This window comes from Aquarana catesbeiana, linkage group LG04, assembly GCF_042186555.1.
Source record: "Aquarana catesbeiana isolate 2022-GZ linkage group LG04, ASM4218655v1, whole genome shotgun sequence".
Lineage (NCBI taxonomy): Eukaryota > Metazoa > Chordata > Amphibia > Anura > Ranidae > Aquarana > Aquarana catesbeiana.
Window position 1 is genome coordinate 353378519 of NC_133327.1, and position 13502 is coordinate 353392020.

General features: G+C 42.5%; 1 protein-coding gene across 2 annotated transcripts in view; it reads right to left on the reverse strand.

Moving 5' to 3' along the window:
* Positions 1-13502, reverse strand: part of ASCC3 (activating signal cointegrator 1 complex subunit 3) — a 1208179-nt gene that overhangs the window by 239678 nt on the left and 954999 nt on the right. For both annotated transcript variants that reach the window (XM_073626995.1, XM_073626996.1), the window contains exons 27-29: positions 3621-3787; positions 3364-3509; positions 2393-2513 (exon numbers count right to left, since the gene is read on the reverse strand). In XM_073626995.1, the coding sequence (XP_073483096.1) occupies positions 2393-2513; positions 3364-3509; positions 3621-3787 (434 nt within the window). The remainder of the gene's footprint in view (positions 1-2392; positions 2514-3363; positions 3510-3620; positions 3788-13502) is intronic.

Sequence of the window (13502 nt, forward strand, 5' to 3'; positions counted from 1 at the left end):
ACTGAAGGGCATGTAAACATATTTGTAAAGGCATAAGCATTAGAGGTCTGTGGAAATCAGCATATGACTTCTGGTAACTGGGAGAGAGAAAAGTAGCACTTTGATTAGAGTTGATGACTTATCAGTGTGTTCCTGCTCCTATATTGTCCAATTTGCAGTCTAGGGACAGGCAGGTAATACTGCTGTATTCTCCAACTCTAGTTGAGGTGTAAAAATTACAAAAGTGGCTATACAGAATTATTTAAAAATAGTTAAATAGGCTAAAAACACATCCAACTATTGTAATAATATGAAATATGTATGATAATAAACATAGTGCTACCCCTGTAGGAGCCACATGTTTTTTTTTTTTCGTTTTGTTTTAATTCTTTTGATTGGTTTTAAAGAATTAACTGGTACAAAACAGAGCCTCTGGGCATTCCCCGACTCAAGGTAAACAACAAAACAAACATCTCTAATTATCTTCACTCAGCTCAGTTAGAAGGAGTACACAGTTAAGAAATAAGTTTTGAAATAAAGAAAAATGGAAGGGCCTCTGCATTATCGTGCAGCACACCACAAACAATAATGAATATATCACATTTATTTTCCCAGATAACCACTGAGATTTCTCAGATCACCTTTGTCCTGAAATCATAGAGGATGCAATCACCCAATAACTAGAATCGGGTACTATGTGGCCATTGATGGAGAATCTAGCCATAAGTCCCACACCTTGTTGAACTTTCGAGAACACCCACAAGATTCATAAGTTGTTTTTATAAAGGGGTATCACCTTATTTACCTAGATTTTCCAAAATTGTAAGCAAGGGCCTCCTTAGACTTCCACTTCAAGGTAATGGCCTTATGGGCATATAAAAGCAGCAGACTAACAAGGGTCCTAAGAGCCCAACAGGGAATTAATGTGCCCACCAGCCCGAGCAAACATACATCAACACTCAGGGGGAATCTCAACAGTGGTGAGGAGCCACATGTTTTAACTGGTTCTTCTCCAAACAGTGCAGAGGCTACCAATCTCAACAGTCCATTCACTCTGACTCCAGTACAGAGTCTATGAAATGTCTCTTTAAGATATTATTCCTTGTAGAACTTGTAATAGGAGAGGAGTTAGGGTGTATGGAATACTCCAAAAATATTGACTTGCAACAGGACGACACATTTCACTAGGTGACACGTCTTTGAACAGTCTTTAAGCCAGAAACAAAGGGCTAGAAACTTGACCCTGTAAGAGCTGTCTCAGAAAAGTAGAACAGCACACAGTAACTAGGATCCTGAGTTTAGGTCAGTATCCCAGGGCACGCTCCCTTTCAGTCTCCACAAAGCACGATCAGTGAGTTCTCCAGAACAGAAACTGCTTAGTTAGCTCCCACAGCTCTATTACACCTCGATTAACATTGGCAGACTCCAGCAGAACTGTTTCAAAAGGACAGCTGACCCTGAGGCTGGGAACTTCTCCAGCATGACAAGAACGGGGCTATTCCAGACCCCAGACTATTTTTGTACCCCCAGCCACATACTGGGTACACCTCCCTCGGGATTGGCTGCAGGACAATAAATATTTAAACTGCCCATTTGGCCTGTATGTTTTGGAAATCTCCAGAATGCAGGGGAAAGCAAAGATATCTGCAGATATCTGTGAGATTTAGAACAGCCCAGAGAAATCGATAGTTGCTCCAATGATTACAGAGGAGCCAAAAGGGACTAAATGTACCTATCATCCGAGAAGCTTACCTAGGAGTACAAAAAAAAAAAATATATGATCAGCCCCATGAGTCCCTTCAGAATAACTCCTTATGTTCATGAATTTGACAAAAATAGTGACACTCCATACACTCAGCATATACTGTATGTCCACTGTATATATGCACCTATGTGTCTTCCATGCATCCATGTATACTGTATACCCTAGGCCAAAAAAAAAATATCATAGCATATACAATTGCTTCACAAGCCATACTGTAATTTATTTAATAATAAATTACAGTGTGGCTTGTGAAGCAATTGTATATGCTATGATATTTTTAAAATGCTGTACTTTTCTGTAAAATTTAATGCAATATGGCAACATTGAGGCATTTTGTACACTGTTGGGGTACAGAGCACCTCCACAAATGACAGTTCCTGCTTGTGGGATCGGCTCACAGATTTCCTCAGAACTTAGGCAGTATTCCCTTTAAAAAAATAATTGGTGACATACTCCCTATGAGTTAACAACCAATGATAAGGTCCTGCTATTTTTACCTGTGTTCCAATTTGTTACCCCCTTCCACAACACAACATTTGGGAAAGATTAGCATTTATGCAGCCAGCTCTGATAGCCTGGAAGTTTTTTCACTTTAGTGCTGCCATTCAAAACCGTTAAATTTATAGTTTAATAAATTCTGACACTTACCTTGAAAAGATGGCTTATTCATGCTAGCCATTCGAGGGCAGTAGTGTTGTCCCGGGAATCCCTGAATATGCACCTCCAATGGAACAGGTCGCACAGATGGACGAAAATTAAACAGTCCCATCTAAAATGTTATGGCATAAGACTTTATTAAACACCATTGGATGAAAAACAAATTAAAGAGGATCTACAGTCTTTTGTAAAAAAAAATAAATACAATTAAAAGTCAGGAGCTACAAATACTGTAGATGCTGACATTTAATAAACAGATACTTACCAGTCCAAGAGTCCAGTGCTGTTATCACCCGGCCAGTTCTTCACTGGTCTTTGAGTTCCCGGTGCTGCAAACTTGCTTGAGGGAAGCCAGCTGTGACTTCCTACTTTTTTTTTTTACTACTTGTACTTGTGACCTGTCCCAAGAGGCCTTGGCGAGAAGAGCGAAAATGTGGGAGAGGGTACCTATCAGAAATAAGTAACCACTCCCAAAAAACAACACAACCCCCCCCCCCCCAAAAAAAAAGTGGTAGTGGAGGGGGAAAGGCAGAACTTCCCATTTTAGGTGAAGTTCTGCTTTAAGATACAGAGTTCAAATCTGCAGCTTGTAGAGAAAAATGTAAACATGTCCAGGAGTTGTATTTATAGCTACTACAGAACTTGGTCACTTGTTTGTAACCATACATTTTTCCTAAACTTTTCCTTGTGAGTTTCAGCAACTGAAACTCACAAGCAGGCAGGATTTTCAGCAGCTTCCAGTACATCCAAAATAAATCACAGTCTGCACTATGAGTAGCAGGAGGGACAAAAGAAGTTCTTGGATAAGAGGATAGACCCAACTACTAATTGGGAGTGGTAATGCACAATCACATTTATCCAATACAAAAAAGTAAATAGCGAGATAGTTGAAATAATAGTGTGGACAAGATAAAGCTACATGTTATTTTTAGCTTGTGTAACCCCAAAAAAAGCTCACCTACCTGCCCAATGCCCAACCAATCAGCAAGATCTCTAGCATTTGCCAGAGCTGTTGACAAGCCAACAACCCTCACGGTCTGCTCTGTGTGTGAGGAAATAAAGTTTGTTCGGGACACAATAACTTCAAGTACAGGTCCTCTTTCATCCCCTAAAAAAACAAAAAAATGCAAAATGTTAAGTCACACAATGTACATTGACAAAATGATTTCCTTTTGCAACATCTAAAATATTTTTGCTAGTTGGATTTGGCATATCTTACCAAGCAAATGGATTTCATCAATGACTAGAATGGCCACCTTCTGTACATAACTTCTGTTCTGCCAGCTCCTGCTGACTCCATCCCACTTTTCTGGGGTAGTGACAATGAGGTCAGCTTCAGCAATAGCTCTCATATCAGGAGTGACGTCGCCCGTCAGCTCAACAACTCTGTTAAGAAGCAAAGTTTTTAATTGATGTGAAAAAATGTAAGCCACTTCAAAATGGTTTAAAAAAAATAATTTCTGAACATTTCTTCCTAGATAAGGTGGATTTTTAAATGGCTTATACACTCAAAACTGGAGCAAGAGAATCGCCTAATTTTGTTTAACAACATGAATTATCTGTTTTTCTTCCTTTTAATATCAAGTTTGTAAGACATGCAAGGAAAGAGCGGGCGTAGCTGATGAACACATATAGGGCTAGAAAGCTATCCTATAAGATGTCCATGGGTGCTTAAGCTGTCCACACATGGATCAAAATTTGGTTGGTTCAGCAGGAACTGGACAGATTTTTATCCATGTATGGGCTAGCTTGTTGTACACAAGTCAATCTATTGATCGACTTGTGTATAAACCAGCCTGCCGTCAGGGAAGGCTCTCTGTCGGCAGAATGAAATATCTCAGGGACACTGATTTCCCTATCCACATCGAATGTGTGGATGGGGAAGTCAATTCATTTTTTTTTTTTTGTTCAACCTGCTGGTTGAACAAAAAAGAAATGACGTCTGTATCACCTGCCTAGAATGAAGGCAGTGGGAGAGACCCTTCACTATTAATTGTCTTTGGGGGAGTGGACAGACCTGGAGGGAAGCAGTGTTATGTTCTATATGGGTTTCTGTTCTGTGTAAAATGTAATTTGAGTTGACAACATTTTGTCAGCCTTGATTAGTTCTATTTGTGTGCATAATGGGTAATACTATTCTACTAGTCCTAAAGATAAATAACACATCATTAATGAAATCTCATCATATTGTCAAGCTTTGTGTTCAGCAGCCAACTGGCGAGTTGAAGAAAAATAGAAACAGAAACAGCAAACCACAGGAAAAACAATAAGCATTTCAGTCCATTAGCTGCTATGCTAATTGCTTACCCAAACTAAAATATTAAATCATACAACTTATGACCTTGCACAGGCTATAAATAAAAAAGGTTGCACAAAGAACTAAGATACTTGCTCAAGCAAAGAAACTAAAATGCAATGCACAATAGTCATACATATTTAAATATCTGCACTTGCTGAAACACACTGTTTTAAGTTTAAAAGTGTGCCTCTTGGAAACACACAGCAAGTATTCAGACCCCTGTTACTTTTTTCAATTTTGTTATGATGCAGCCTGATACTTCATTTGTTTAAATACATTTTCTTTCTCATTATCTACACTCAGTACCCCATAATGACAAAGTGAACACAGAATTTTAGAAATGTCTGTGAATTTATTTAACCACTTCAGCCCCAGAAGGATTTACCCTCTTCCTGACCAGAGCATCTTTTGCAACTCTGTACTGTGTCGCTTTAGCTGACAATTGCGTGGTCATGCGACGCTGTACCCAAACAAAATTTGATGTTCTTTTTTTCCCACAAATAGAGCTTTCTTTTGGAGGTATTTGGTCCCCCTCTGTGGTTTTTATTTTTTGCGCGATAAACAAAAAAAGAGCGACAATTTTGAAAAAAAAAAGCAAATTTTTTTACTTTTTGTTATAATAAATATCCCCCCAAAAATAAATAAAAAAACGAATTTCTTAGCGTCTACGAAATAGGGGATAGATTTATGGCATTTTTATTATTATTATTATTTTTTTTACTAGTAATGGCGGCGATCTGCAATTTTTATCGGGACTGCGACATTATGGCGGACACATCGGACACTATTTTGGGACCGTTGTCATTTATACAGCAATCAGAGCTACAAATAGCCACTGATTACTGTATAAATGACATAAATGGCAGGGAAGGGGATAAACACTAGGGTGTTATCAAGGGGTTAAGTGTGTCCTAGGGAGTGATTCTAACTGTGGGGGGATGGGCTCACTACAACATGACAGGGAGCAGTAGCTCCCTGTCATGTTGCTAGGCAGAACAGGGAAATGCCTTGTTTACATAGGCATCTCCCCATTCTGCCTCTCCTCACCGCAATCGCGGGCAGCCAGCGAACATCGACAGGTGGCAAATTCAAAGGGACGTACAGGTACGCCCATTTGCCTGCCTGTGCCTTTCTGCTGATGTATATGTGTGTGAGTCTGTCGGCAAGTAAAAAGAATATGCATTTAAACAACTGTATCAGGCTGCAACATAACAAAACTGAAAAAAATGAAGGGGGTCTGAATACTTTATGAATGCACTGTATGTTCCCAAAAACATATAAAGGATATTCTTGTAGAATTAGAACAGGAATTACAGAATTCTAGGAGATTTAGGCTATATAACTCATACTAAATTGTGTGCAAAAATACTGATATATATGAGGGTTTTTAAACCCTCAGTTCGTTTAAGCACTTTCATCAGCTAATTTAATCACTCACTGGGTACATAGCTTCTTTATTTTTTAATCACTGCATGTGTTTTAGTTGGTGCCATGACTGCTGCCCTAAATGGCCTGTTTCAAGGTAACTCATTTCTCTTTCAGCATCAAATTGAGCCACCCTTGCATATAGGGATTAGAGTTGTATCTCCCTACACTGTGCAGAACTAGAAACACACAGCTCCATAGCGTAAGATGGCAAGATACTCCCCTGTTCCTCCTTCCTCATCCCCCTCTCTTCTCCAAGGTAATAGACTGAACTGTCTACTGTTAACGATTTCCTATGAAAACTGGATGTGGAAATCAGCACAGAGACAGCACGAGTAAGCAACATTGAAAGTTGTAAACTTGAAAGTGATATAGTAAGAATTTTAAAAACTAGTTTATAGAGAAAGTTTATTTTATTTTGCTTAATGTGTTCAGCTAAAAAATTCTGAAAGTTAATACTACTTTAAGTGTGGAATCATGGAAACTGTTCACTATTTTTTTAAAACATATTTGAATAGGCAAACATTAGATCTTTGTTCAAACAATACTGACAGATAAAGACAATATACTTGAAAAAGAACTCATTTGACTTTTTAATTATTTATTCAACAAAAATATCAATAGATATAATGATGTACTGTGGTAAAGTAAGCACACCTTTAGCAACAAAATCAGCTATTGTCCCCTGCAGCAGCAATTACTTTTTTAGGCATTTTGTAACTACTCACCACTTTTTGACATGAACATCTAGTGATTTTTTTTTTTAATCCAAGGTTACATTAACCACATCTCTGCAAAATTCTTTTAAATGCAAGGTGTTTGTGGGTTTCCTTGCATGAAATGCCTGTTTCCAAATCACCTACAAAATGTTACTAGAAACCAAAAGCTAGGGCAGTCCATAACGCTCTACATTTTTTCCTTAGGCCTTTCCTTGGTCATTTTGCTAGTGTTTTGGGTCATTATTGTGTTGAAAATGGGATTTTTTTTGTCATACTTACCTGTAAAATCCTTTACTTTGAGTACATCATGGGACACAGAGTCAGGCTATTAGTCATTACCAGCTGGGTTATACTTCACCTCCAGGTGAATGGACACCGGTAGACCAAAAGTCTTTAGACAGGAAGTGACCCCCTATATAACCCCTCCCATACAGGAAGTACTTCAGTTTTGTAGCAGGCACTGAATCCTCAAAAAAGAGGGGAGGGATCTCTGTGTCCCATGATGTACTCAAAGAAAAGGATTTTACAGGTAAGTATGATGAAAAAATCCTATTTTCTTTTTCATATATCATGGGACACAGAGTCAGGCTAATATTCATTACCTGCTGGGACGTCCCAGAGCAATAGCCTTGAGGGGAGGGAGACACCCTGCCAAATAATAGCCATCAGAACTTATACGGCAGCCCACAGTACACTGTGGCCAAAACCCGAATCCTCGGGTGCTCGAACATCCACTTGATTAAATTTTGTGAACGTATGCACTGAAGACCAGGTAGCAGCCTTACAAATCTGAGCCACAGATACCTTATGGCGAAAAGCCCAGGAGGTTCCTACACCCCTGGTAGAATGAGTTCTCACCCTAAAGGGAGGAGATTTATGTTTTTAGACCATAGGCCTGAATGACCAATTGATGGACCCAAATGACATTGGAAGTCTGGAAGCTACCTGCCCCTTCTTGGGTCCCTTTGGTAAAAAAAAAGGAGTATAATTCTCGGATCTCCACGGATCTAGACAAATAAACCTTGACTGCCCGAACAACGTCCAATGAATGCAGTCGTCTCTCTTCCGCCGAGCGAGGCTGAGAGAAAAAAGAAGGCAAAATAATGTCCTGATTTAAATGAAAGGCCGACACTACTTTTGACAAAAAGGATGGAACATGTCATAACACGACCCTGTCGTGGTGAAGGATCGAGTATAGTTCCCTGCACGAAAGAGCCACCAACTCTGACACCCTTCTAGCCGAGATGATGGTCATCAGGAAGGCTAGTTTGTGTGACAGCAAGTTTAATGGAATTTTCTTGATAGGTTCAAATGGTTGTTTCTGTAACACAGACAGCACCAAGTTCAAGTCCCAAGGACACATAGGTGACCTAATGGGGGGAAGCAAGTGAGTCACCCCCTGCATAAAGGTTCTGACTAACAAATGGGATGCTAGAGGACTTTGGAAGAATACTAACAAGGCCGAAATCTGACCTCTGATTGTACTCAAAACCAATCTGATTTCCACAGCCGACTGTAAAAAAGAGAGAATTCTCCCAATCACGTATTTCGGAGGATACCATTTTCTGGCTTCACACCAAGCAATATAAGTCTTCCAGACCTTATGAAAAATCTTCCCAGTGACAGCATTTCTAGCATTCACTAGGTTAGACACCACTGGTCCCGAGATGCCACAGTCCTTTGGCATCCTGGCTTCAATAGCCATGGCGTCAAATTTAGAGACTGTAAATTGTGGTGGAATATAGGACCTTGAGAAAGTAGATCGGGGCAATGTGGAAGCATCCATGGCCCGTCTATTGTCAGTCTCACAATCTCAGGGAACCAGGGCCTTCTGGGCCAGGCTGGTGACACCAGAATGACCAGAACCCCCTCTCTCCGAATCCTGTGCAACAAATGTGGAAGGAGAGGGATTGGAGAGAAAGCATAAACCAGGGAGTACTGGCTCCATGGAACTATCAGAGCATCTGCTCCGACTGCCAGAGGATCCCTTGTTCGGGACACAAATTGCTGTAACTTGTTGTCAAACCTGGATGTCAATAGGTCGACCTCTGGCCATCCCCAACGCTGGCAAATTTCCTGGAACACCCCTGGGTGTAGGGACCATTCCAATGGGCAGATCTGCTGGCGGCTGAGATAATCGGCACAGGCTATTATGTGGTTCACCTCCTTCAGAGTTGAGCTGGTACCACCTTGGTGGTTTATATAGGCCACTGCAGTGGCATTGTTGGACTGAACCCCAATAGGGCAGTCCCGAAGCTCCACCGACAAGAACCGTAGGGCCAGACGTACTGCCGTAATTCCAGGACATTGATGGGCAGGATCTGTTCTGTCCCTGACCATTTCCACTGAGCTGTGAGCCCTTCCAGGGTCGCTCCCCAGCCTGAGAGACTGGCATCTGTAGTCAGTACTCTCCAAGTTACTGGGAAAAAGGATTTTCCCTTTCGCAGGTTCTGATCCTGCAACCACCAGTTTAGGCTCAAGCGTGCCCGAGGAGATAAGCACATTGGATAATCCAGGGCTTGTCCTCTTCTGTTCCAAGCTAACAAGATGTCTTGTTGTAAAGGCCTGGAATGGAACTGGGCATAGGGCTCTGACTCAGAGGAGGATACCATCCTCCATAGAAGACTCATACAGAGCCAAATGGAGGGTTGTCTGGTGTCCCTTATCTGACGCACCTGAACCTATAGGGCACAGATTCGTACAGGTGGCAAGAATACTCTTGCTTGAACCGTATCTAGGATCAGACGTAAATACTTCAGACTTTGAGCTGGTTTCAAGGCTGACTTTTCGAAGGGCTATCACATGAAAGATAAAAACAGAACATTCCATAGCTCAACTCACCAACCAGTCTGCCAACTGACCAAATTAACCTGTCCAACAGTCTGCGTTAAAAACAGGGGTTTAGTTAGCAAACGCATGCGTAAGCTGCAAGGCCTCTTCACGACACCCTGTGTATGCTTGTAGTCCTAACACTACTGTATTTATAATCGTCTCCACAATGGAAGCACATGCATTAAATGGATAGATGAGGGGCAGGTGGGCCTGGAGGCAGCCCAATCCCCCTTAAAGTAACAGGAGCACACCGGACACCCAGCAAGAGCACAATGGCAGCAAAGGTGTACAGTGTGTCCTCGGACCAATATACACCAATAACAAACAAATGGCCCTTGCCCCACCTATAACTGGCCATCACAGCAAGGAGCACATGGAAGGGCTATCACATGAAAGACAAAAACAGAACATTCCATAGCTCAACTCACCAACCAGTCTGCCAACTGACCAAATGAACCCGTCCAACAGTCTGCGTTAAAAACAGGGGTTTAGTTAGCACGCATTTGCAAACTCATGCGTAACCTGCAAGGCCTCTTCATGGCACCCTGTGTATGCTTGCAGTCCTAACACTACTGTATTTATAAGCGTCTCCACAATGGAAGCACAAGCATTAAATGGATAGATGGGGGGCAGGTGGGTCTGGAGGCAGCCCAATCCCCCTTAAAGGAACAGGAGCACACTGGACACCCAGCAGGAGCACAATGGCAGCAAAGGTGTGCAGTGTGTCCCTGGACCAATATACACCAATAACAAACAAATGGCCCCTGCCCCCACCTATAACTGGCCATCACAGCAAGGAGCACATGGAAGGGCTATCATGAAAGACATTCTGGGGATGCTTATAAATACAGTAGTGTTAGGACTGCAAGCATACACAGGGTGCTGTGAGGAGGCCTTGCAGCTTACGCATGAGTTTGCAAATGCAAGCTAACTAAACCCCTGTTTTTAACGCAGACTGTTGGACAGGTTAATTTGGTCAGTTAGCAGACTGGTTGGTGAGTTGAGCTATGGAATGTTCTGTTTTTGTCTCTCAAGGAATTTCTGTCTTTCTTTCAGGCAGATCATTCTCCTGGTTAGGCCTATCAGGCCATTTGACCTGATCCTTTACAGACTGGCAGATACCAATTGCTGCAACAGCTGGCTGAATAGCTGAACTGGCCAAAGAAAAGGAAGCCATTAATAATGACTCCAATTTCTTGTCAACAGGGTCTTTCAAGTCCTGTGCGTTATCTACCAGACAAGTTAAGTTCTTGTTTAAGGAAGAGACTGCTGCATCTACGGCTGGCCTGCTCCATTTTCTAACAAACTTTTCATCCATGGGATATAAAAGGGAAAACCTCTTAGGAGGAACAAAAATCCTGTCAGGATGTTCCCAATCAGCATACACCACCTGTTCCAACAGGAAGTGTAGGGGGAAAGCCTGTGCGGCCTAAAGAGGTCTCAGGGATCCCAAAGAGGACCAGGGGGCTCAGTCACCTCTGCAAGAGGCAACTTAAAGGCAGAACGAACCATTTTGGTCAGAGTCAGGATCGAAAGCCTCTGCGACTAAGAGGCAGACATCAACTGAATATCTTTTTGTCCAGATTGCTCAGAAGCAGACTCATCTGCCGGGCCCTCCACAGAATCCTGAGCTTTAAGCTCTTCCCCATCCTCAACCCATTCCGGCTCCAGACTAGGAGGCTCCGGGGAGGGGGATCTGTCACGCTTCTTGTCACCCTGCGGGATGGAAGCAATCATGCCAGCAATACTGTGCTCTAATCTGGCTAGGGCTGACGACAGTTCATCCTTGGTGATAATGGGTGAAGCAGCAGCGTTGACCGTAGACACAATACCAGATAGGCGCAGCAGCTCAGATTGCCCGGTCCTTCAGGGGATACAATAATAGGGATACAACTAGGTTCATCAGGAATTACTGACAACATAGGTGTGCCCTTCCCTGTAGTGTTAGTCCCGCTCCTCTTTTTTGAAGACATTTACTAGCCACAAAAAGAGAATACTTGTGTGTAGTATTAAAACACCTCAGAAGGAATACCCTTTAATATGGCTCACCAAGCCCCTATGTAACAATCCTGCTAAGCACATTTAGCCTGCCAAGCAACACTTGGTGACTCACATAACCCGGGTAAGGAGAAATGAACCACTGCAAGTGCCTGTTCAGAGCCTGCTCTGTGTCCCGCAGCTGCCTTCTGGAAGCACCGCATGCTTGGCCTACACAGCTTAAATAAGCTCGGTGTGCGCTAGAATGTTTAGTGCGTGCTTGGCCCCGGCGAACGGGTGTGGCTATATTCATATGATGTATAATGGTTTCGTATGATGCAAATCTTGGTGAGCCCAGATAAAGGCTACTGTGCATGTGCGGCGAAGCCACGTGCGTAAAACAAACTGCTAAGTCCAGTGACGCTTTTGCGAATGCACGTGCACCATGGCCGCCAAACAAACAACTGCTAAGCACAGCGGCACTCTTGCAAATGCACATGCACCATGGTGAACCAAGGCAACATGGCGAAACCATTGTGCGCCATCATACAGGTAAAAAACAGCCAGACACAAGCATAAAAGGTACACTCTACAAACACCCACAGCTAGCCCAAAACACCCTCGTATGGTTACCGCACACAGGTGTCCAGCCTCTAGCTAGCTTGACTGATTGTTACAATCACTGGGATACCCCACAATAATAAGTAAAGGGGTTTCACTTACCCGTCCAGCACAGGGCAGCTTAGAAACTAAGAGCCCAAACTTCACCCATCACGGCGGGTTCCTGTCACTTGAGGACCTTCAAGGACTGGGTAACCTTTTCATGTTTATAGTCCACTCCCTTGGACCTGTACAGCACCCTGCAGGAATGCCTTAGCGCTGTGGTGTCCAGGATTCCACTTCACAGGGTCCAGCGCCGGGAAGCCGCATTACAGGCACAACCTCACAGGATCTTGAGTCTTCTTTGCGAGGCTCAGGTACCATTTATCTGAGCATAATAAGCCTGTGTCAAATGCAGCCGATCGGTCAATCCCTTGATTCATTTAGGAACCATTTGCGGGACTAGAGACCTAGCGCTCAGGGAGCTCAAACAAACTGTGCCATCCACCTTGCAGACACTGGTAAAAAACTGAAGTACTTTGATCTACCAGTGTCCATTCACCTGGAGATGGAGTATAACCCAGCAGGTAATGAATATTAGCCTGACTCTGTGTCCCATGATGTATGAAAGATTCATTTCTGGTTTAACTTTAGCTTTTGGACACATGGCCTCATGCACCCTTTGATATGATGCAGGATGAAGTCAGCTAAATGACTGCCAGCTGCCCAGACCTTGAAGCGCCAAAGCAACCCCAAACCATAACATTTTCACCACCATGCTTCACAGTTGCTATGAGTTGCTTGATGACTGCAAACTGCCCAGGCCTTGAAGCCGCAAATCAACCTAAAACCATAACATTTTCACCACCATGCTTCACAGCTGCTTCAACCTCAAGTACTATCTTCGGTTTGCAACAAACATATCTACTGTTACTGTGGCCAAACAACTATCTTTGATTGATCAGTCTTCAGCACGTGGTTTCAGTCAGTGGCAAACAGTAATCTTGATCTAGTGTTCTTTTTTTGACAGCAAAGACTTTTTCTTAAAACACCTCTCATGCAGTTGGAATTGATGCAATTTATCTCTAATTGCATATGTATGCACTTTGACCCTAACTGTTGCAAGAGTTATCTGAGCATCCCACAATGATATTTTGGGATTCTTAAATACTTAATTTATCATCCAGAGGTAAGCTTTTGGGTTGAATTTGTTAGGATGGCTAGCAATTGACAAATTAGCAGCAGTTTG